The sequence below is a fragment of the Trachemys scripta genome, chromosome 15 (genome assembly GCF_013100865.1).
Source record: "Trachemys scripta elegans isolate TJP31775 chromosome 15, CAS_Tse_1.0, whole genome shotgun sequence".
Taxonomy (NCBI): Eukaryota; Metazoa; Chordata; order Testudines; family Emydidae; genus Trachemys; species Trachemys scripta.
This window is the reverse complement of record NC_048312.1, coordinates 6,150,562-6,176,738: the sequence shown is the minus strand read 5'-3', so window position 1 is coordinate 6,176,738 and position 26,177 is coordinate 6,150,562. Positions and strand designations below refer to the sequence as shown.

Here is a 26,177-nt window from a genome sequence, read left to right as displayed (position 1 = left end):
AACAGGGAGGGCTAAGCAGGATTATACAGTAAGGAAACAGTCCAGCTCTACAGGGGCATAATATCAGAGTAAGTTCACGAATAGGGAAAGATTGTAATTGATCAAGTCTGCTCTAACAAGGAATTGTGACAGTAAATACTGGAGAATTTAGTGTAGAGAATGTCCAGATTTGAGAAACATTCCTCAAACACTAGAAATGAAGCCCTGTACCGCAGCATGAATACATTCCTTCCACCAACGTGTACCTAGATACAGCTTGCTCAAATTTTAAAAATTAAAAAGGGACTGCAAACAGTTTGTGCTAAGTTGTCTGCCACTCACTTACTTTTTTGTATATTGTATATACAAAAAAGTAACATTAAGATTTTCTTCATTAGTATAATCCTTCCCATATCCCCACCAAACTACTACTATTTTGGCCAAGTTAGGGTAGTTAAGGCATTTTGACAAGTAGTTCAAGGTGATTGAAAATATATCTAAATTAGGTCAATTTATGACTAGCAGATAAATTACTGAACAGCTTCCAAATTAATCACTCATTCTCATAAATGAAATGCCTGTTACAAGCATGATGCATTAAAATATAGTAAAATGACATGTACATGGTACATGTTAAGTGATTTTAAATAAAAGCTTGACATACCATTATGCAAATATACAGTACAACTCCAGCAAAAAAAAAATCTTTTAACAATTTGACATTTCCTCAAAAACTTAACAGTTTTAATACAATGAACCAGGTAGTAAAATCTCCTTTCAGATAAGGAGAGATTCCTTACTGACCAAGTTTAACTGCACTCATCTAAACATCGTTACCTGACTTTTATATAAAACATGGCTTTAATTTATTTCCAAGTACTTTTCTACCAGCAAAAAAAGTTAATGAAAAACTGACCAAAAATATATATGATCTTTATAGCTATCAGCTTTTATGCACCTCAGAAAGAGAGCTTGCAGAAATTGGGGAAACAATTGCGAGCTACTAAAATTCATAAGGAAATGCTATATTGCAAAGTGGCTATTAAATAATTGTAAACATCATGAAGGTTCATTCTGAAAACCCTAAATATCAGTTACTGAAATGTAAATTTTGCTAGTTAACTATTTTCCATTTGTATACTTACTGCTGCTGCCGCCACAGCATAAGCAGAGGTGCACATTTGAGTCAGCATGACAATCCAATTAATTTGGTACAGATTCTATTTTATACAAAGCAAGAATGGCAATATTAACACAAACTATGCCTAGTTAACAGTAAAGTTCTCTGCAAACAAAAGCAAGGAAGTTCAGAACTGAGGATTATCTGTTCTTAATGCAACCCATCATTCTTAGATATTGCAGCATAATGGCATGTCACCACATGCTGATCAGAGACAGATTAAGGATATTATGCTAAACCTCAACTTTGAATATTCTGGCTTTTGTGAATTTGAGTTGCAATTTAATATATTAATAAACCTTTTTTAAACAAAAAGTTCCCCTCTGCCAAAAAACATCCAGAGATACCAGGTTCCATTACGGATGAATTATTTGCAAAAAAACTTTCATGTATAAGATCACGATTAAGCACCTGAAATCACAAAACACTTGTGCATCCATACAGCTCAAACTAATTTTGTTTTTTCAAATTTTGTACTAGAAAAGGCTAAGGCTGACACCATGTATGCCAAGAGCAAAATGTTTACAGCAGCTATAAACCCCTTGAAAATTGGAGTTTATATATAAACAAACCCTCACCTATCACTAACAAGATTATGTTTATGGAAGTATGCTTTGTAACATCTCCTTTGTTGGAGAATGGCTGATTCTAGCAGAATAGTAATACACCCTCTTGTGGAGGGTTTATCAATTTTATTTATTAAATCTAGTTTTGAATTGTAACCAATCAATATCAGTCATTTGAAACTAGTCACATTTTAGAAGTAGTAACCATATGGATCTGGTTTCCCCCACCTTGTGAAATGATTACTAAGTTTTGAGAGACAAGCTTCATGCCTTAAGTTTCTTCATTTCTTGCTGGCAGACGAAGACCAGTGTACTACAATAGTGGTTCTTAAAGGATCTCAATTGTGTCATAAGAGGCAACAGGCTTGAGTAACTGGCCATTGAGATCAGCTGCAAAGAAAGAACGTGATCCTGCCAGCAGGAAACAGTACACACGAAGCTAGAAACTCCAGAATAATGAAAAACAGACATTGACATTTTAGGCAAATCAGTCTGTATATTCAGCTACTATAGAAAGAAGGACGGTGATGTCATCTGGCTTTCCCCCTGTAAAGGAAGAAAATCAGATGTTTTAATCTGAAGAGCAGATGAGGAAACTACATAATGAAATAAGGCATGGATAGTTTGATGAAACAATTCTACATGGAGGTTTTTGGGGGGGGTTGGTTAAGAAAATAGTCAAGATTCAAAATTAGTAACATGTTTAGACACATGCATCTAAAAGCCTTTAACTCCTCTACTTCCTTTTCCAAAGTAACTGATGGCATCAGAGATACCTATAAGAAAAGCACTTTCCTATATACTATTTTAAGCATTAGTGAGAACCGTCAGCATTGTTTTTAACAGGTAAGTGGAAAGCCTTTTTCAAATGATCTTTTAAAAGAATTTTCTTCCCCCCTCCAAGTCTGAACATATATTAAAATCTGATTCAGTACATCACTGAACTCAGACCTAGTAAATCACTCAAAAATAAGGAATGTCTTTTGATACCTCCCCTTAAAGGGGATTGTTATTCACATTTGAAAAGCAGCTGAGTGGGTTTAATAGTCTTTGAAAAACTTATAATTTTGTAGTGCATGTGTCTGCAGTAACAAAATGACTTGTACTATACAAAATGCAGGTGTATACACACCCACATGATATATTGCAAGGATCTCAGAGGGCTACTGATCTATTTTGCTAATGCAAGATGCTACCAAACTCTTCAGCTGCAAAACCCATTAAAAAGGATTGTGGGTTGTGGTGCTGTAAGAATGCAGTGTAAGGTTCTGGTGAAGTTACTCTGTGAAGTGGTATTTTGTTACACAAACTCCCATTAAGCCTGTGGATACAAAGGACCAGCAGTCACAAGGGAAGCAGCGAATGATGGTGCTCTGCACAGCTAGCAATAAATTCTCTGGCTGGCAGGAGTTAAGATTAGAGAGTCACACCCACAAGGCAGATGGAATGATGAGAGAGGCACACAGGCTAACAGCCCCCCCAACAATAGGAGGGGGTTTCAATGGGCCTTGAAGGCAGCCTTGCCCACTACATTAGGAAGACTTTTTCCTTTCTTTAAAGTGAATTATTAAATGGAACCCTCAGGACTCTGCCAGGTGTACTAGAGACCTCTCCAGAGAATGGAAGAGGAAGATCACAGAGGGCAAAGGGACTGAACAATGTCAGATGAACGGGGAGCATTCTACAAACAGACTACTAAAATAAAAACAAGAGTTATTATATGTATTCTGGTAATGCCTATAGAAGAGTTTACAATCTAATCAGACGAGACAGAGGATGGGAGGGAAAATAAAGAGGGGAGACATGCTGTGCCCAAGGCCACACAACAGGTCAATGGTAGAGCCAAAAATAGAACACGTCTGACTATTTCGTCAGTGTCCTATGCACTGGATCACACTACCTCCCAATTATGACTGGCATCCTTCTTTCCCAGAACATACCCAAGATCACTTACTATTCAGGAACTCTGGCATGCATTCAACAAAGGAACTGCATCTGACACCATCAGATTTATGTTACCCAAGAGAAGGAAATCTTACCTCTCACATTCAATCCATTGTCACATGCAAACTGTGCAAAAGGTGACATGTAAGTGGGGTCATATGCCAGTTCGTGAGCTTGCTCAGCAATGCTTCTTGCTGTCTGTTGTATACTCTCATAATTAGAATTCTAAATTGATGGAAGAACAAGTTATTCTTACAAGAGCAGCCCACCACAGGAATTTTATTCAGGCACATACACATTATTGGAATAGTGATACAATTAACATGATGTGAAAATAAACATCTTTCTGTTGCAAGTTAGATAGTAGGTATAAATAATATATGGAGATATACCTATCTCGTAGAGCTGGAAGGGACCCTGAAAGGTCATCGAGTCCAGCCCCTTGCCTTCACTAGCAGGACCAAGTACTGATTTCGCCCCAGATCCTTAAGTGGCCCCCTCAAGGATTAAACTCACAACCCTGGGTTTAGTAGACCAATGCTCAAACCACTGAGCTATCCCTCCCTGTCTTTGTAGACAGTGGTCATTTAAATCTGACAAAGGACAAATTTCTGAGCATATCTGAATTTCCTTAACAGTTTGGGGAGTGAACAGGCTTTGACAATTCTTGGCTCAACTTTCCATCATAACCCACATCTCTATTTGCGGTCTTACCCAAATGTGCCAATAGGTGGAGCTCACGTTTCCCCTGCAACATTAGAGCCATGTATATCCATTCTAGACTAAGAATATGTTGTTTTAAAAAAGTGTTAGCAGATAATGGTCAACCCTAGGCACCCCACCAACACATTTTTCAAGGTGTTGAACCCCGTCTACTACACCTTTTAAAAAAAACAAAACCAAAAAAACCCCACAATGCCTAACCTAGCCATAGCTTTAGACTGAAATGGAGCCTTTCAGATTTGAATGCTGTTTGGAAAAATGGATGAAAGATTAGAGATTTCTGGTGGAAAATAATGAGAATTTCTCTTGTTACCCACAAAAGAGCAAAATTTCAGGCAAGCCTTCAGACAATTCCTAGAGCATCTCCGACTCACTTTGTCTACAAGGCAGCCACTTAAATTACTGAAAGTTGTTGGTAGACAGAAAGTATCTCAGGGATAAGATCCTATCAGCAGACAAGCCTCTTTCGAAACCACAAAATGAAAGGCCACTGAAAAGTTAATATGCAGGATAATATCAAAATAGCTTCCTCAAGGATGTTACACAGGTTTATACTAGTTCTTATACTCCATTTTCAGCTTTTACAGCTGAATTGTATTGTATTTTCAAGCCCAACAATCCTGTCACCCCAGATAAAGTTGTTGAATCAGAACACCATTGTATTAATTTGTTACGTAAAAAAGCCATTCTTGGAACATTTAAGAGGAAGTAACAACTTTTGCCCATTATTCATATTCTAGATGAGAGTTATAGTATCGAAATTCAACGGCACACACTTCATTTTCAGTTACCTTCAGCTTTTTTAGCTCCTGAAGAATCATATAGTCAGGCATGTTATCAAAAAGTCCATCTGTTGCTGTCAGAATAATGTCTCCTAGCTGAACATCAAAAGTAGTACTGTCAGCAGCATCCGGGCTGTGAAGAGAACACCACCATGTCAAAGAAATGGACATTAGCTTATGCTAATGGTACCAAATCCTGTTCAATTACAGCATCAATAGGTTTTGCAATTCACTGATGTTATGAAATCTGTTTTCTGGAAAAATACAGCAGTGTAGTTTGTCATGAAAGCCAGTATAACAGAAGTATAATCACAAATAGGTGGCATCTGAAACACTACACCAGAGAATTGCACTGAAAATGCCTGATTGGGATAGTTCTTCAGTCTAATATATTTTGCAAGTATATCTCCATTGTAACCATCAGGCGGTACTGCAGTTTGAAGTATGCAGAACAAGGCTATAACCGAAAGGCTAATTTAAGATTGAAACGGCAAGCCTGCTTACTGGATACACCTTTTATCAAGAAGGATTCCAAAGTATTTCAGCCTATTTAGGTACATCACCAACAGTGGGCAGTAGCCAGATAGTCCACTGGTGCAGAATACACAGGAGAAAGTATTTATTTTGGCATAGACAAGATCCTGCCGGGAGATTTTTGGATTAAAAAAATGCATAGCACACCATCGAAGGATGCAGGGTTGTGATTTAAGCTTGTAATTTCAGAAAGGTTCGCATTTCAGAATTAGAGTTTTAGGTCACTTGACTCTCACTTGGATAGAACCAGTTTAACATTAAGCTTAGTCGATAGACGAAAAATACTGAGATTTACTCTGACTTTTAATTACCTTTGCAATTAATGTTAAGAGTGCAACAGACTAGGTGACTTGATATAACCATGAGTCAGAGTGGAAGTGTGGGCATCTTAAAAGCTGATCATCTCACACTTCCCTTATTTCATGATGACTAGTCTTTGTTTTTCTAATTTCCAAGAACATTATTCTTGATAGCTACTTTTGTCTTTTCGTGTAATGGACTCTACTTTTGCAGATACCTAGATTTCACTCAAGAACTATTAGAACAATGTACTGTTACTGTGCAATAAAGAGGACTTTTAAAGTGCACGGATTTCAAATTCCTATGACAGCTCTCCTCCCTTCACTCTTTGTATACTTTCCTATAATTAAAGCCATACACAAAGAACAATCAGTAGTTGGAACTATTTCCAAACATCCTCAAAAGAATTTTTTTGGTATTAAAAGTTATAAAGCCCAAACCTTGCCCAATTTGGAATCTACAACCTCAGAATAAGAACTTCAGATTCATACTGCATTCCCTGGACACAGCTCTATCACTTTCTATAGTCCGGATTAAAAAAAAAAAAAAAGAAAGAAATAAAAAAAAGAAAAAGAAAAAAAAAGAGAGAAAGAGCACTTTAATGAGTCTATAATCTTTGATTTAAGAAATGTAACTTGTACAATGTTTATATAAAATAATTACCAAATAAGTCAACAAAAAGCATTTATTTTATTATAAAAATAGCCCAAGGACAGACATTAGACAAGGAGGTATGTCTTGCATTTTGTGTTTTAGAGTTCACTAGTGAAGTTTCATTAGTTTAGAAAAATTATTAGCCAGCACTGAAATACAGATTGCTTTGAAATCATGTCCTCTGCTAGTCCTCTCTTTTGAAATGACTTCGTTTCTATTGGACAGAGTGTACTTCTGTAACATTCCCATCTCTGAGCTCGGAGTTCTGCCAAAAGGGAGTTTTGCTCATTTTGATTGAACAGAGTGTGCTGCTGGAAACTTAACTGTACTGAAATGCAAGCTGCAGTCACATGCTTCCCTGCTCTGTTCCTCAAGTATTCACTACCTCACTGCCTGGTTATGTAAGTTAGTGTATTCCCAATCAGTCCCAAATGATGCATGGGGGTTGGGAAGGAAAACCCACAATAAAAATGAGGCACTATTGCAGTATACAACAACCTGAACACTGTATTTGACTTAAGTCAAATGGGAAGAGAAAAAAAAAAAAAAAAAGTGTTATACATTAGGCCAGCTTTGCTAGCTAGTTGTGCACTGTGTGTTATAACTATGTCAATCTTTATTTGCATCTCATTGCAGATATGTTGCAGCCGGATGCCTGGCAGTTACTTTTCCATGCTTCAATATTCTTCCAGATAATGGCATAATATGTACTTTACATAGGAGAATTATTTTATGGAACCTATTTTAGTTTAAAATAAATAAATAAAGCTTACTATAGAGTAACATTTTATGCCATCTTCCCTGACCCTAGATGGGCTACAAAGAGGAGAAAAGAAAACGCACCAAATACTGAATCATTAGTAGGCCAATATTAACTTGCATTTGAGGCTCCTACAAATGCTGCTAAATAAAGAGGCAGCAGCCAAAAGCTATTTGCAATTGCAATAATGTTAAGAGCTCAACTTAAATCGCAGAAGCAATCGAATTTATCAGGAAGGTTACAACAACCTGCATTTTTCCTGTTGTGTCTAGATATTGCAGCGCATGACAGGTGAAGTCATTGCTAGGAAATGTTTATGGTGTACAATGTACAGAAACAGGTATATTTGTATTTTCATCAGAACAGTTCCATAATACACAAGTCCCTGTGAGGATATCAGAAACGCTTTATATTCAGTGTGCACCTAACTTTACAGAAAGTAATCACTTGCATGTAATCAAGATCATTGCTACCCCGAGCAGAGATTAGACCATGGCAACAGCCTATAAGATTTGATAAATTCAAGCCTGAGAAATGCGTACACTACCTTGAAGAAAAGCAGGTGGGGAAGGGGATTCACATTTCAAATGGGAGCATTATTAAAAGCCTGTATGTGAAGTTTCAGTACAAAGACCAGAACCGTGAACCCTTGGGAAGAAAATCTCAAGTTCCTGATCCATGTTTCTGATTAATTCCCCATCTCACCTATCACTTAAGACGACTCCCTCTGCTTCTGGCGGAGCTATTGACAGCTGGAATGGAGTGTTGAAGTAATGTTGCTGCTCATCAGACCGATGTACTACTTCTCCTCCTCGGACTACCAGAAATCCAGAATCTCCTAAGTTTGCTGTATGTAAACGATGACTTGTTCTGTCCAAAACTACTATGCAAGCTGTACTGCTTCCTAGGGGGGAAAAATAAATTACATTAGATCAACTGGAGATAGACTAGAAGTAGCAGCATATACATTATAGGATCTGTCTGTTCAACAGATTTTCTTCTTAGGCCAGCTGTTAGATTACCTATCATTGTTGGCAAAAGAGAGAAGTAAATACCCATTAATACAAAACAAAGTGAATATGCATTAAGAGGAAGAACAAAGCACTGAGATTACTGCAATCATTTCCAACCCCAGCTACAGCTTTGTCTCATCATATCGTGCTGCTACATTCCAGTACATTTCCTATTACAAAATATTTAGGTGTTGCTATGTCAGCAGAGTCTCCTATAGGAGGCTTATTTTACAGGCAGTACCACTCTGAAGCTAAATAATGAAACTCTGATTAGTGTGAAGGTATTAGTAGCAGGATTCTGTAGCACTTACACTAGGCTAGGTGTTGTCCACATGCTTTCATTCACTACTACAAATTATTTGTAACTAGTAAATAGATTAATGAAAGTGGTCAGTAGACATTGTTCCAGTACTGGTGGCAGAGCAACGAACGTGCTCCTTTTTCCTATTAAGACAAAAAACTTTGTAAGACTGGCTCCAAAGGAGGTCTAGATTTTAAGAGGAATGTACGGTATATTAATAGAATTCATTCAGAAATAAGTGCATTGCTTTAAAGCTCAAGAAATTAGCTCCAATATACGGTTAGCTGCTTAGACACTTTATAGCTGGCTGATCAACATCCTGACAACTGGGCAAGTTTCTGTAACATTTACAACAGCATATGCCAAGTTTTTAAACTAGGACTATCAGAAGTTCATTCAAACATGATCACTTGTTCTGTAACTGATAGTTTTGCAATTGTCTTCAGTATTTATCTCTGGGGGGGGGGGGTCTTAAAGAAAGTTCTTGTCTTGTTTTTGGTATATTAACTTCCTACTAAATTTCCTTTTGTGAAACACTTTTGTAATTACCATTCTAAATGGATTAAAATGTAGAATAAGAAGGGGAGGAATTGAAACATCCCTGATAATTTCAGAAATATTCCACTCATGCTGAGGGCATTGTAGAGTTTTCATTCATTCCAATGTAGCACCTGTGACTGGTTGCTCATGGTGACAGTAGATAAACCACAGCAAATATTATATTGGAAAAGGGCCAACACTGTCCAGGTCCTTCATAGAGAAGGAAATACACTGACTTCCTTAAAGAGGGTGGTAATTCTAACTAGAAAAACCAAATCTTTCCTAAAGAATGTGAAGTACAACTGAAGCTAAAGCGTTCTCTCACACTATTCAAAACCATCTCCAGCAGCCGTGCGGATACCATACATTAGTGAAAAATTGGAATTTTCCACTAGAAGACATTTCAAAGCACAGCTGCGTTTTTGATAGACCCTGGTGTTTACAGTGAGCTAGACTCAGGATCCAGAACTTTTATTTAGCACACGGCCATTAACTCTTCTACCTTTGACAGAGGTCTTTGTTCCAATTGAAGAGCAATGAAGTCCTAACTCTTGGGTTCATATAGGACCCTGATTCCCCCAAACCTTAGAGAAGGGCAAGTAAAAATCATGTCAGCTTAAAAGAAAGCAAGATTAGCAAAAAATCACTTTACACTTACAAAAAGTAGACGGTTAGACTCCAGAATTAAGAAACTAATGGAGTCCAAAACAGAATGGACAAAATAGCACTGCAACACAAATATTGTGCCTGGAATAACTTCAGTTTTCCTCCCTCTCCCTTATTATTTCATGTCCAAGTATTTGCAGGATTCTGCACTGAGGAAACCAGCATCAGGCCACAAGCAAGGAAAGATAGTTCATACTTTGGTGTTCTTAAGCAGAGGAACTACTGCAAGATATGGCATAAAAAGATCAGGGAGTGGGGGGGCTAAAGAATAAAAACATGGAGAATAACTCCCACCACAAGTGACTCTTTACAGTGCTTTGAAGGGAAGAAAGGGCAGAAAAGACTAAGGTTCATTAGTTTCATATTCTAACCTAACAGGTACTGTAACTAGAAATCCATGTGTGGAATGCAGATCTTGTGACAACATATGCGGCTCTTGAGAATTTGAAAGGTCAAGCAGCACAAAGTTGCCTCCCTCTATAAAAGAGCTGCTAGAACTCATTACCAGTGGTCCATCTTGTAGATCACTTGTTTACTTTGACTGTTTTGTACAAACAGCCCCAGTATCGTTAAACACTGAAACCCACCGAAGGAACTACTAAGCAGTGCTATTCTTAAGTGACAAGGTCATTTCTGGGGTTTGTACCCATTCTTTACATGTATAATAAAAAGTGAACATCTGTTTCTGAGCTCAGCAAACTCTAGCTAAATATAGTTTACATAGAGCTCTTTTGGCAAAGAAGTTTAAGGTCAGGTGAGAAGCATGTGAGTCAGGCAGAGTAACTCGCTCTTGGTCTGAAACCTTTTAAGTGTCCCCTTAGTGTTCAGTTTCCAAGGTTGCCTATTCAGAGCCAAATTCTGCCTTCATGTCCACTCATAATTCCCATTGCTTTCCAAGGGAGTTAATGTACATATCCAAAGGCATACTAGGTGCACAACATTTAACAAACCATTATTTGTAGCATATTTCTTTAGCTGTGCTTCATATAATCTCTTCCCACAAAGAAAAGGACATACAGTAGGATACCAATGACTGTGCAGCACAAGCCATTTAGCGTACAGTCCCTTTAAATGACATTCAGTGAAGTCTAAAACCCACACTGCACAGGAAGCTCAAAAGTAGCAGTAAGGCAAGGAGACCCAGTAACCAGAGTATCCTGTTACTATCTTCAGAAAAATATGGGTTCAGGCTGAGTTTAGTCACAAAACTACAAACGCCTAAAAGGTTTCAAATTGAGAAGGAGTTTGTTGAACATATAGTGAGTAGCTGACTTCAGTAGGAACTTATTTTGTATCCATTCTGCAAGATGCTCACAAGACACACTGGTTACAGACCTGCAATTTCATTTCACGTTTTCCTTTTTAAATTAAAAAGCTGGCCCTGGTTTGTCGTGCTGGTGTACTAAGTTTAAACATTAAAACCATTTTGAATCTACAAATCTGTGTCTAGAGGACATGCACAATGAACAATATTTGCTGCTCTTACCAAGCAAAGGTACTTTGTTCTGCAGCAGCTCACAATAACTTGTGGTTAGAATTCCAACAGGATTGCTTGGTACGAACCGTCCTTCTTTTACTAAACGTTCGCATGTTCGCATTAGCGTCCCTGAGAACTGAGAAGGGTCAACCCCATAGTCTCTCCAGCCGCCTACACCATCTGCTACCCCTAAAAAGAGGGGGGAAACAATTTACTGTTAATAAAACAAAAGTTTCAAACAGTTTGATATTCATTTCATTCTAGCATATATACATAGACGGTCCAATAGCTAAAAACACACCACAGTTTGCTAACCATATTTCTGTATTAAACATTTTTTTCCCGAATAGTTATTTACAATTTTACTATGAAGTGAGATGACAGAGATATTCTAACAGAATATCATGAGAGACCTGGAAGGGAATTTTTGGTTTTAAAGAAGTACACATATTTAAGTGAATTTCCAATGTTAGCTGTGGGGTAAAGGTCCAGACACATCTGACAGCTAGTAAAACAGATTAAAAGTCTAAAGCTTTAAAAAAAAAAAAAAAAAACTTAGAATGATGTTCTGTGAAGAGACTGACTTTGCTATAAAGATAGATTTCTTGGATAGTTAAGTAGCTTTTCAGGGATACAAATTACACTTCCATCCCTTCCTCTGTGTGGGCTAATGAGTGTTGGGGAAGAAAGAGGGTAAAGAAGATTTTAAATAGAACAGAAATGAAGATAATGCAGAAAAAACTCCCTCCCCATCCAATATCGCCAGATAGGTGTTCTTTTGCTGCTCAGTCACGGTGAGGTGGTCCCTTTCGTGAGTGGCAACTTTTGTAGAAAGTAAATTTCCAATAATCAATCAATCAATAAAAAGTGTTTGAAGAAAGGCTTCCAAATGTGAACTATTCAAATCAATGCAATGTTGTGTTCTACACCAGCAGAAAGAGCACTCCAGCGCTTCTGTGGTTGCTTACACCTTTAACCAAGCGAGAGAGTTAAAGTGCACTAGGGCTCACTGTAGCTATTCAGAACAGCGTTGAATCGCCCGTGAATCAGGTCAGTTTCACTCTGATAAAGCTCTTCCAAGCTTTGAGCAGCAGCAGAGGCAAGTGCTAACGCTAGAGCACAGTGGAGCTGGAGAGGGGGGAAATTAGCAGAGTCCCTCACTTCCAGCAGCCGTCTGGAGTCTCTGGGATGTGAAAGTGAGGAGAGAGAATGTTCCTTTTCTCTCTCCTAGTAGGAATAGGAAGTAGAGGGAGGAAAGTTCAAGGCACCTATTAGCCAGAGGCTACAAGAGATGAACCTTGGAACTGGATCCAATGAGGACTCTAGTAAAGACCCCACCATCCTAACTTTTTCCAAAAAGCCTGCAGGGCTGTGCATTCCTTGACAGTGCCACACTTCTTCCCTTTTCTGTATTATCTTTGGTAAGTTTAGTCATTTGGCCATTAGGTGCACGGTAAATTTACAATTCCTATGGCAGAAGGGGTGCATGGACAATGGCAATGGGGGAGATATTGACCAAAAGTAGCGTAGGGAGGGGTTGTTTGTTTATTTTGCAAGGGGAGTGGGAGAGAAAAATATAAGGGAGCAATAAGGTATTCATACTCAGGAAACAAGGGGATACAAGGGGTGAGGGAGAGAAGGAAAAAAGTGAAGCCCAGAGGGATAGGTAGAACAAGGGACACTTTAAAAACAAAAATGTAATAACTAAGTAGCAGATTGACAACATTACAAACACAACCAATTTACTTCTTCAAATTACTATCCAAGGCTACCAGCCACCCTATAAGTGCTGAGCAAAAACGTTTCAAGACTTGTTTTAAAGTGACAGGGCAGTAAAAGATTAAGATAAATCACAATAAAAAAGGAAGTTATAGAATTAAATTACTACAAAAGAAAGTTGAGCTACAATAGTTTATAAGATATGACCGGCTCACCTGACCACATAGTGATTTTAAAGCTTTTAAATGATAGCAGTGTGGTGGTTTGTTAACAGCTAATGCTAAAGTGCTGTCTGTTTGGCTAGAATATTTGTACAGTCTTTCACAATCCTTTCTTAATGCTAACACCACTGCATTCAAATATTGTCTGAGGGACATATTAAGATAGATTGCAGATACCCAATAAGAAAAATCCTATTTGAAAATGTTTCCATTATTTAATTTGGTGGATCTGTCTGATCTTCAGCATGTAAGTCATAATTTGAAGGAATATTCTGTATTGTATGGTATTTTTGGGAATAGATGAAGCTATTATTCATGATACTGCATGATGAGTCACTCTTTCAGAGCATGCTTAAGTAAAAGATGTATTTTGGAAAAAGGATAGAACTAACCTCTAGTTGAGTGAAAATTTAAACAGTAAAATGCAATTTGTTCATCTACAAATGCTCTTCACATAGGATGTCATTTGAAATCAAAGTGGAAGATTTAGAATTGACCTTGGCATGAACTACATAATCCAACAGCAGGTTAGAGCCAGATTCTGTATAACTCATCGACATTCATCAGATTTTTCCCAAAAATAGTGCACAACCTTTTAGACACCTGCTTGGGGAACGGGGGGGTTGTTGTTGTTTTAAAGTACACTATGCAATAGCCAAACCCCACTCTTAAAATCTCTGAGCAGAAAAAAAAAAAACACAGAAGATCATCCGTCTAAGAACTTGGAGCAGAGCTCACGAGAAAGAATCCCAGGAAACCTCTCTTCTAGTTCCTTCAAAAACAGCCTCTCCACAAGAGGCATAAATTCAGGTTAAGAATAGTTTAACTCTTTTGTTTCTGGTGCCAGTTAAACATGTCAACCCTAACGACTCCAGTGAAATACTCTGAAATATTCCTATGGGGGAGAGGGTTGAGGATATCAATAGATCAGTTTCCTTAAAGGTGATGGCATTCAACTTAAAATTCTGAGCAACCACAGATTTATCAAGACATTTAGTTTATTATTCCAGAATCAAAGACTATTGATTAGGTTCTGTTGTTTAAGTGCAGTAATTTTAGTGCTTGTCAAGATCCTGTTAGTACAAGCTTCCCAAACTGGACCACCTGTGTGCCTCAACTTTGCCCTACAAGGACTATTAGGAATGAGGATAACTCACTCCCCTCTCCCCCATCTCATTTAGTTCTTTGCCTCTCTCTTCTAAGACACCAACAAGGGGACCAAATGTAGCAGTGGACATCTGTGTTCTCCAGAAAGAGGACAGATCATCAGCTCATTTAATGCAAGTCAAAGAGCCATTATATAGTAACATCTGCAATGTACAGTAACAACCTGAGCAGTTTCTGACCTGCACTAAAAGGTTCTTAATTCCCAGTCCTGAGCCATGCAGTCCTGCAGACCAGTTGGTTTTTTAAATTAAGAAAGTTACATGTAACTTGTCAGGGTAAAGTATGTTATTGTACAGGAAAGGAATGTGACATAGCTTCAGATTAAAGAGTTACTTTATTTTATTTCTTTTCTTCAGCGGTCAAGGAGGCTGAAGTTCAGCAAAGAAATTTTGAATATTTTTCAATACGTTGAATAATAGACTGAAAAATTGACACTCCAAGATCAGTAAAAAGGAAGAATTTAAGACAACTTCAGATGCTACTGATATATAGATAAGACTTACTTCTAGGAGTATAATAGCACATCAACTCAGATTTCACTGAAATAAAATTCAAAACTAATCTACTGGTACTTGTTATGTTGCTGCTGAGAAATCGGAATGTGCTGTACTGATTTATACTATCCTTGTTTACCTGGCTTTCACCTTGGGCACAGAACAGCAATACAAAAAGATAATCAAAACTGTAGTTGTCTTGAGTTAACAGCATTGTTAAACTTCAGTTTACTTAATACTTCCATCATATTTCATAACATGCAATGTCCTCAAACCCTGAACACCTATATAACCCAGTAATTAGTTAAGTTTAAAATGTTGCTTAAGTGACAGAAGAATTACTAAATTTAAGTTCTTTGACTTTGTCAGTATATTCAGTAAAAGTCAGAACACCTACAGAAGCCCATTTCCTTGGACATATGTATTACTCTATTTTCAAAAGCATGCAAAAGGTTAAGTCAGGGCTTCTGTATAGGAGAACATAAATCATGGCAAAAGGGAATAACGTCAGCGGGTAAAGAAAAACATGTGAAGGGCAAGATTCCCTGGATTACAGCTTCTCCTACAGCATTCATTTATGGGAGTTATCCTGCTAAACTAGAGTTACTGCCAAATTACAGACTGCATGTGCACCAGTTACTGTGAAGCTGGCTTCATCCAACCTCTCAAGGGCCTGGTCTATACTACCCGCCTGAATCGGCGGGTAGAAATCGACCTCTCGGGGATCGATTTATCGCGTCCCATCGGGACGCGACAATCGATCCCCGAATCGGCGCTCTAACTCCACCAGCGGAGGTGGTAGTAAGCACCGCCGACAAAAAGCGGCAGAAGTCGATTTTGCCGCCGTCCTCACAACGGGGTAAGTCGGCTGTAATACGTCGAATTCAGCTACGCTATTCACGTAGCTGAATTTGCGTATCTTAAATCGACTCCCCGCTGTAGTGTAGATGTACCCGGCGGAGTACATCGAGGACCCTCAGAAGTCTCAGAGCAAAGCATGAAGCAAGTCAGGCTGCAGTGCCAAACCCAAGGGAATCAAAATGTGGCAAATACCACTTGAAGTTATTACATTTTCAGCATGCTGGATAAACTTCAGCAATAGTTATAAATTAACTGGAGGGGAAAACAACAAACATACAAAGCTAACAACGGATGGGTTAGTTGTGCACATTCCTCCCCTCCACATACTCAGCCAACATATATAAGATACTTTAAAAACCATTGTGACCCCAAATCCCCCTCGATTACAACTGGCAAAAGTTCTCTATTCTGTAACAGCAACAGCTATCAGGCCTGACAAACTCACCACACCCAACGTATTGGTGTCATAGTATTTATCTATAAAGAATCTTGTGAGAGCTCTCAAATGAAAACTGGGATCGCGCTGGTCATTAATATCATAGTGGCACCTTAGAGACTAACAAATTTATTAGGCCTTAGGTTTTGTGGGCTAGAACCCACCTCATCAGATGCATGGAGTGGAAAATACAGTAGCAGGTATACATACACAGCACATGAAAAGATGGGAGTTGCCTTACCACGTGGAAAGTCAGTCTAACGAGACAATTTAATGAACAGTAGGATACCAAGGGCGGAAAAATCACTTTTATAGTGGTAATGGGAGTGGCCCATTTCAAACAGTTGACAAGAAGGTGTGAGTAACAGTAGGGGGAAATTAGTATGGGGGAAAATTAGGTTTTGTAATGACCAAACCACTCCCAGTCTTTATTCAGGCTTAATTTAATGGTGACCAGTTTGCAAATTAATTCCAGTTCTGCAGTTTCACATTGGAGTCAATGCCCCTCTGCCATGCACATTGGCCAAACCGGAGTGGTTTTTTTCCTTCCTTTATACCTGCTACTGTATTTTCCACTCCATGCATCTGATGAGCTGGGTTCTAGCCCAAGAAAGCTTATGCTCAAATAAATTTGTTAGTCCAAGGTGCCACAAGGACTCCTCGTTGTTTTTGCTGATATAGACTAACACGGCTACCACTCTGAAACCTATTAATATCATTGTGAAATGTATGTACAGATTTTTAAAAGTATGTCTATATACTGAAAATATGTCCTTATAGTTTATATCAATGTGTTACTCCCCAGCAGAAGTGAAGAACTGGTTTTGCCAGACAAAGGAATGTATATTCATGTTTGCGTAGGTTCCTATGTAGATTAAGCTTTGTAAGCCAAACACAATGGCAGCTACATTTTCCTTTCAAGTCAATCCAAGGATAGGAAGACAACTTGGAGCCAGCACACTGGAGAACAAACAGGGAGTCTGGGGTCAAAACAATGAGTTTTGGGGAAACAAGAAGCAAACACACCATTCTGGTATCCATTTACTGAGGAAATTCCTTGTAGGGCATAGGGATATTCATGGAAACTTGAATCCTGGTTTTGACTGAAAACCAGCAGCTTTGTCAAAGACTGAATCCTTGGGAGAAAATCTATTTTCTAGAATAGGAAATGTAACCATTAATAAGCATAGATCTACAATTGCATTTTATGTTTTGTTTTATATGTGTAACCAGTTGTTGTTTCTACTCATTCTCGCTCAGTGCTGTGATGTTGTAAAGGACCTGACCCACAGTTGTACTCGTCAAACTGTGGATACACTTCTCACTTTATCGGGAGTGGTCAGTGACAAAAACTGGATACTGCACGGAGCTCTCCAAAGACTCAAGGTTTGATGTGTACCTAGCACTTGCCTGTACAGAGAGGGTGAGATGTGAGGGGACCTGGAAGTCAGTGCATGCGGGGCCAAAGGCTAGTGGTTTCAGGGAGCTGAATCACATCAGGCATAGAAAAGACTGCTTCATGCTAAGTGCGAGTAGTGGCAAGGTGCATCACAAACTGGACACGGGAACTGAGGTGAATTTATATCCCCTTTAGGTCAATTTTCCATGCAAGACCAGATCTAGCTCTCAAACTCAGTGGCAACATTTTTACTAACTTCAACAGCAGAGCAGGGATCAGTGTAATAGCCAAGTAGGAGGCCATTTTTTTTGGGTGGGGGGAGGGAGGACGGATAGGAGAGAGTGGAACTTTCCAAATGCTTAACACAAACTTGTCATTTGAGGAACTGCTTATCAACAGATTTAAGAGTTACAGGAACACAGTGAAGTCTTGTCTACACTAGGGAAGTTTTGCAAGAGTTTCCCAGCATAGCTAACACTAGTTCAGCATCACAGTGTTGAGCAATATTGGGAGTTCTTGTGTACCTGGACTGCCAGCTGCTGCGGGCATTGGAAGCATTGTAATCTATCCCTGCACAGAACAGATCTAATTGACCCAGTATTTAAAACGCTGTCACCTGTCTACACTAAGGCTCCCAATATTGCTAACAAGTGCAGATGAACTAGTGTAAACAACAGTGGGATATTTTTGCAAAGTTTCACCAGCATAGACAAGGCTTGATCTTTGCCTACTGCGTTCAGTTTTGCTTCTTGTTTCCTTGCACAGAATTGACAGAACAGTGTTCTCCCTTCAGGCAGCCACACTCATGCCTTGGGTATGCAAGGAAAGTTGCATATTGTTCATGAATGTCAATCGTGGGTGTGGCTGAACATGCGTCTAACTGTAAGCACAGGCCAACAAATCATGTTCAACACCGTTACAGAAACGGTGGTTAAGAAAAAGACCAAATAAAAGCTGTTTTGCTGATGTATGAATCATGTTTCCAAAAGGCTACATCCAAGCAGTATTTAAGAGTTCTGTTGACATATCCATTATCCCTCAGAGAAAAATGTCTGCTAGAAGCCATATTCCCTGACATACCTACAAAGAAACTATCTTATTGACAAGACAATATTTGTTTAGCTCATTCTTCATATATTAAGTAAAAATGTTACACCTAATTCATGGGTCTACAACTTTTAATGTATGTGTTTATTTTTAAACACAACCACTAACCTCCCTGGATTACACTCAATATACTGAACTAGGCATGCCATTGGTCTGATCCAGCACAAGTTTCTCTGAACAACGTCTTCAGAAACAAAAATCTTAACATTGCCTTCCATGCCCTTCTGGCATCAGATAGAGAACACATTCCTGTTCTCATCTACCAAAATAGTTTGACACTATCTTGATCATTTTTGCAGATCCTCCATTGATTGCTTTCCCTTGGGCCTTTTTCCTGCCCAGTAAAGTGACTGACACAAAGTGGGAGTTTTTTTAAACCTACCTACAGTAATATGTTACAGTGTAAAAAAGAAAATGGAAAGCAGGACTACCTTGTAACTAGACAGACTGCTGCCACATTCAGTTTCAAATACAGCACTATTCACTAAAGTTCTAACTAACTACACTACATTCTCCCAAGCTCTAGATTTTAAGCAGAGGGAATAGTTGCCAAATTTGAATTTTACACTGGACAGTAATGCCCTGCTCTGGGCCAGCATTTGGAAGCCTCGACAGCCATGAAATTGGCAACGATCACACGAAAACTATGGATAGCAGCAGCATGCAATGGAAATACTCATGAAGGTAACAGAAACAGAGGTCAGGGATAGTAATAGAAATTGGCTTCTTTTCGCCAAGGAAATCCCAGAAAAGAAAACCACGAAGAGGAGTCTGAATTGGGGAGTTTGTTCTCCCTTCCAGACAGGGAGTATGGCTGCAAGTTTAACAGATACTTATCAATTCTTGATTAACAGGAAAGATAAAGCCTCAAGAACACTGGTAGTAATCCCAGTCCCGTCCCCTTTACCAACTGCTGCAAGATGAGTGTGACATGACTTTTCATCAGGGTTTTGTCCTGGATCTTGCTATGAAAGATTGGTATATACTTTAGTAGTCTCTGATATAGATTGATATATACTTTAGTAGTAATTTTTTCAAGCTTTGAATTACACAGCACACATGAAACAGAGTGATGACCAGCATTTTTGTATTTCATAGAATATCAGGGTTGGAAGGGACCTCAGGAGGTCATCTAGCCCAACCCCCTGCTCAAATCAAGACCCAATCCCCCAACTAAATCATCCCAGCCAGGGCTTTGTCAAGCCGGGCCTTAAACACCTCTAAGGAAGGAGACTCCACCACCTCCCTAGGTAACGCATTCCAGTGCTTCACTACCCTCCTAGTGAAAAGGTTTTTCTTAATATCCAACCTAAACCTCCCCCACTGCAGCTTGAGACCATTACTGCTTGTTCTATCATCTGGTACCCCTGAAAACAGTCTAGATCAGGGGTAGGCAACCTATGGCACACGTGCCGAAAGCGGCACGCGAGCTGATTTTCAGTGGCACTCACACTGCCCGGGTCCGGCCACCGGTCCGGGGGACTCTGCATTTTAATTTAATTTTAAATGAAGCTTCTTAAACATTTTAAAAACTTTATTTACTTTACATACAATAGTGTAGTTATGTATTATAGACTTATAGAAAGAGACCTTCTAAAAACGTTAAAGTGTATTACTGGCACGCGAAACTGAAAGTTAGAAAGTTCCTAACTGTCAGAGTGGTTAAACACTGGAATAAATTGCCTAGGGAGGTTGTGGAATCTCCATCTCTGGAGATATTTAAAAGTAGGTTAGATAAATGTCTATCAGGGATGGTCTAGACAGTATTTGGTCCTGCCATGCGGGCAGGGGACTGGACTCGATGACCTCTCGAGGTCCCTTCCAGTCCTAGAATCTATGAAACCTTAAATCAGAGTGAATAAACGAAGACTTGGCACACCACTTCTGAAAGGTTGCCGACCCCTGGTCTAGATCCACCCTCTTTAGAACTCCCTTTCAGGTAGTTGAAAGCAGCTATCAAATCCCTCCTCATTCTTCTCTTCTGCAGACTAAATAAGCCCAGTTCCCTCAGCCTCTCCTCATAAGTAATGTGCTCCAGCCCGCTAAGAATTTTTGTTGCCCTCTGCTGGACTCTTTCCAATTTTTCCACATCCTTCTTGTAGTGTAGGGCTCAAAACTGGAGACAATACTCCAGATGAGGCCTCACCGATGCCGAATAGAGGGGAATGATCATGTCCCTTGATCTGCTGGCAATGCTCCTATTTGAACAGTTCTATGCTAAAAAACAAAACTGTCTGACCTTTTGGCTATTAAAAAGAGGAAAAAATATGTAGCCTCTTTGATGTTAGTCAACTCTTTTTTGACCCAAGAAAGAATAAATCCCAAGTACCCATGCAAATTTTCCACTGAATGGGAGTGGCTCCACACCCACATTCAACCCACTCAGGCTTGCTCTTCATAAACTACTCTGCCAAAGTATCTGGCAGACTTTTGTCACTGAGTGACTAATAGGAAAAATCAAATCTAAATGGAAAAAAAGACTTTGCAGTTGAAGGATAAATGTAAACAGTCCAAATATATTTATATAGGCTGTGTCTACACTACAGACCTTAGAGCTGCACAGCTGTACCGCTGCGCCGCTGTAAGGTCTCCTGGGTAGCCACTCTATGCTGACAGGAGAGCGCTCTCCCATTGGCATAATTAAACCACCCCAACAAGTGCTGGTGCTTCTGTCAGTGAAACTTATGTCGATCAGGGGTGTGTTTTTTATTCCAAACACCAACCAAAGTGCTAGTATTCTGCTCCACTATAATACTAAATGTACAAGGCCCTTCATTAAACAAATTAAATGAAAAACTAGCCCTAAAAATTCTGAAAACAGGAAACCAAAATAAAAAAAACAAAGCAACACTTCAAATGCAAGAGGGTCTGGAGACATAGGAAGAGTTTACAGAAGAGAATTTTAAGGAAAGAAAAGATGCCAAATGGACAAGAGGTGGGAGACCAAGACAAAAAAGGAGACAGGGTTGGGAGGAGCACAGGAAGAAGAGAGGAGGTCAGTACGGACAGTGATCAGACAACTAACATAGCTCACATCAGTGTAAATGGCATTGGATCTGAGGCTAAAATAGGAAAACAAACAAGTTAACTTGTCCAAGGAATTCTTATACGTCTTCAAGTCAGCAGGGCCGAATACATCCCAGAATACTTACGGAACTGGCTGAAGAGATTTCTGAGCCATTAGTAATTACCTCAGAGAACTCATTGAAGACAGGAGATACACCAGAGGACTGGAAAAGTGAAAATATTGTACCTATCTACAAAAAGGGAACTAAGGACAACCCAGGGAATTGTAAACCAGTCAGCTTAATTTCAGTACCCAGAAAGATAATGAAGCAAATAACAAAACTATCAAATCTGTAAGCGCTTAGAAGCGAATAAGGTAATAAGTGACAGTTGACATGGATTTGTGAAAAACAAATCCTTCTTTGACAGGGTAACAATCCTGGTGGATGGGGCAAAGCAGCAGAAGTGATGCATCTCTATTTTAAAGCTTTTTATACTGTCTCACATGACCGTTTCAAACTAGAAAAATATAGCTTAGATGAACCTACTATAATGTGATGCACAACTAGCTGGAAAGGAGTTATCAATGATTCATAGTCAAGCTGGAAGGGCATATTGAATAGGGTCCTGCAGAGATCTGTCCTGGGTCTGGTCTAGTCAATATCTTCATATATGATTTAGATAATGGCATAGAGAGTACACTTATAAAGTTTGCAGATGATACCGAACTGGAAGGGACTGCAAGTTTTTTTAAAGACAGAAGTGGAATTCACAATGGTCTGGACAAACTGGAGAAATGGTCTAAACAGGATGAAATTCAATACAGACAAATGCAAAGTACTACACTTTGTACAAAGTACAATCAATTACACAAATACAAAATGACTACTTAGGAAGTACCACTGGAGGAAAGGATCTGGGGATTATAATGGATCACAAACTAAATATGAGTTAATATAATACCACTGGAAAAAAAAAAAAAACAAGTAAACATCATTCTGGGATGTGTTAGCAGGAGTGTTGTAAACAAGACCCAAGAAGAAATTCTTCCACTTTACTCAGCATTGATAAGGCTTCACCTGGAGTATTATGTCTAGTTCTGGGCACTACACTTCAGGAAAGATGTGGACAAATTGGAGAAAGTCCAGAGGACAGCAACAAAAATTATTAAAGGTCTAGAAAACATGACCTACAAGGAAAGATTGAAAAAAACTGGGTTTGTTTAGTCTGGAGAAGAGAAGACCAAGAGGGGACATGAAAACGGTCTTCAAGCACATAAAATATTGTTGTAAAGAAAAGGGTGATAAATTGTTCTCCTTAACCACTGAGGACAGGACAAGTAGTAATGGGCTTAAAATAAAACTTCCTAACTGTAAAGGTAATTAAGCTCTGGAACAAATTGTCTAGGGAGGTCATGAAATCTCTGTCATTGCAGCTTTTTAAGAACAGGTTAGACAAACACCTGCCAGGGATGGTCTAGATCAGGGGTAGGCAACCTATGGCACGCGTGCCGCCTTCAGCACGGGAGCTGATTTTCAGTAGCACTCACACTGCCTGGGTCCTGGCCACCAGTCCGGGGGGCTCTGCATTTTAATTTAATTTTAAATGAAGCTTATTAGACATTTTAAAAACCTTATTTACTTTACATGCAATAGTTTAGTTATATATTAGAGACTTATAGAAAGAGACCTTCTAAAAACGTTAAAATGTATTACTGGCCCGCAAACCCTTAAATTAGAGTGAATAAATGAAGACTCAGCACACCACTTCTGAAAGGCTGCCGACCCCTGGACTAGATAATATTTAGTCATGCCTCAGTGCAGATGATCTATCAAGGTCCCTTCCAGTCCTATATTGCCATGATTTAAAGCAATATGCATTGAGATATAAGGATGAATTTTTACGTCATCTAGAATTATATTGGGTTCTGATGTCCGCAGAGCATAAAGTAATTTTGAAGTTATTGGTACATTTTAATGTTAGAAAAATAAAAAGCTAATTAAGATGGCTTCTTCTATAAATTCTATTAGTCTGCCAGTAATTTTCTGTTTCGCTTTCCTATTTAGTATATTTGAATTTGAATAATAACTCTTCTTCTGCCTGACCCTGCAGCAAAGTTACAATCCTGTGATTGTCATCATGTTGCCATAAAAATTAATGCAAAGGAACTCGGCATTGTAATTCTCTGCTGAGTCCAGCGGGAAGGCAAGATGGGCTGGGAAAAGAGCAGCACACAAATATGGTATGGCTACCAATTATGGTACCAAAAAAAAAAAAAAATGAAGAGTCAGTAGATCCACTAAGTGGAAAATGCCACCTTCCTTTCACCTTTCCTCCCCCTCCCATGCACAGAGTCCACCTATCTGACAAACAAATTCCCCAGGTGCTTCATTTCTGGGGAGATGGATGACTGAACATTCAGTGATCAATCAGCACTGGACTTGTACTGAACTTTAAAAAACAGCCAATATGGGTCACAGATACAGCAGTCTGACAGCTACTTTTAATGGGGGGGAAGAGGGGAGAAGAAGAAGAGAAGAGAGGGAAAGACTAAGACTCAGACCCAGTGGAAAAGATGCAGAGTACTGAACACACGGATAGGATTTCCATGTCTCCCGGACAGCCACAGCATCATCCACAGCTCTCTTAAAGGTGAACGGAAACATTGTTTCCTATCACCAAGTTAGATATTTTTCTGAAATAACGTCTCCGTCATAGTCAAGTAATCAAGTTACCACAGAAGCTCCACATTCTGAAGTGCTGCCAATATCACAAAGTCATGACATATTCCAACACAAGCCCACTGTTATGGTCTAATCAAAAAAGGCTGGAACTCCATTAAGATCTTTTTAGTACTATAAAGTTATGGTGCAAAGCTGATTCAATTGCTGAGCAGCTCAACCCCTGAACTTTGATTAAAATTCAACCTCAATGATGTCTGAAAAAGATCATGCGCCCCCACAATATTACTATTTACAGACTGACAACAATTATCCTGACTTATTCACTGCTCGTGATGACATCTGAATCAGAGTAGTCCTGCATATAAATCAAAACGGTACTGTGTAACCAAGGTAAACCGGGTGCTGAAAGTGAAATCTGACATTTGAAACCCGTCTCAATGTCACTTTGCCTTTCAACTGACAAGGGCATCGTGTGCACTGAAAATAGGAAGTGTCTGTTTCAATGACCTTTGCTGTTAAAAGTTATTTACCACACTGTTCAGTTTTTACCACTTAAAGAGCACTGCATGAACAGTTGCCTTTCTGCTTTTCACAGACATTCAGCCTTGCAATTACAGGTCAGATACCAAAGGCTGGGCCTAACCACCCAGCAGTCAGTCCACCACTTCTCCAAGGCCTTGTCTGGGCTAGGAACGGCCCCTCCACGGGAGCCCGGCTTGGCAAAGGCCTTTTCTTTTGACGTGTCTGGGGGGCCGTGTCTATGGTGCAAGTGACCCGCACATGGGCTGTGAAAGGCGGCCCCTTGCCGGCAGCGGGGAGGGAGGCCGGCCGGGAGGGAAGCAGCGGGAGCACTTACCGAGCACATCGGCGGACCGGTGCCTGGCCACGAAGCAGGCGTCATCCCCGTAGCACATGCCTTTCTTGAGGATGCCCTTGCGGAAGTCTTTGCCGAAGCCGCAGCTGGCGGTCACCAGGCTGTAATCGCGGGAGTCCGTCTGCGAGAGCCCGCCCAGGACTGCCCGGGCCACCAGCCTGCCATAGGACAGCACCGAGAACATGGCGCGGGCCGCCCGGCAGCCGGCACGAGGGGAACCTCAGCTGCAGCCGCCCCCCGGCTGCCCACGGCCAAGCCAGGCTTCCTCCCCCTCAGCGCTGGCGTCCTGACCTCCGCTCCGCTCCTCGGAGCCGGGTCCCCGCGCGGGGCACCCCGGAGCCTCTGCCCCCCTCAGCCCCGGCTTTCCCTGGGATCCCCTCAGCGCCTCCCCCGGCCCGGCCGGCCGGCTCGCTCCGCCTGAGAGGCCGCTCGCAGCCGGCGCGCGGGTCGGTCAAAGCCGGCAGTGGTCGCGGCGCCGCCTCCGCAGCCCGCTGCGCTCCGCCGCCATCTTCAGCTCGCGTGCTCCAGGGGTCAGGCCCGGACGGCAACCGCGACTACGGGGAGAGAGTGAGGTCAACCCCGCCCCCGGCACTGACCCCGCCTCGCCGGCTGGGGACACGCCCCCAGCATCCGGGACCTCGCCGCGACCGCCTGTACTGTGCGGGCGTCCGGCTGGACCCGCCTGAGCTACCGGCCTCAACTCGTTTGCATAAAAAGGGAAAAGATGTCTGCCGCTCCCATCACCTCTATTGCTAAAGGTGATTCCTAGTCCCAGTATGCAACAGGCTGA

The 26,177-nt window shown here is 40.2% G+C and overlaps 1 protein-coding gene across 1 annotated transcript; it reads right to left on the bottom strand.

Moving 5' to 3' along the window:
• Positions 1-346: 346 nt before the first annotated feature.
• PPTC7 (protein phosphatase targeting COQ7) lies at positions 347-26,085 on the bottom strand. The gene is made up of 6 exons (XM_034791155.1): positions 25,370-26,085; positions 11,429-11,608; positions 8,128-8,326; positions 5,184-5,307; positions 3,765-3,894; positions 347-2,271 (listed from the first exon to the last, which is right to left on the bottom strand). The coding sequence occupies exons 1-6, from the start codon at positions 25,569-25,571 to the stop codon at positions 2,213-2,215; spliced, it is 894 nt and encodes a 297-aa protein (XP_034647046.1). The 5' UTR covers positions 25,572-26,085; the 3' UTR covers positions 347-2,212.
• Positions 26,086-26,177: the final 92 nt, after the last annotated feature.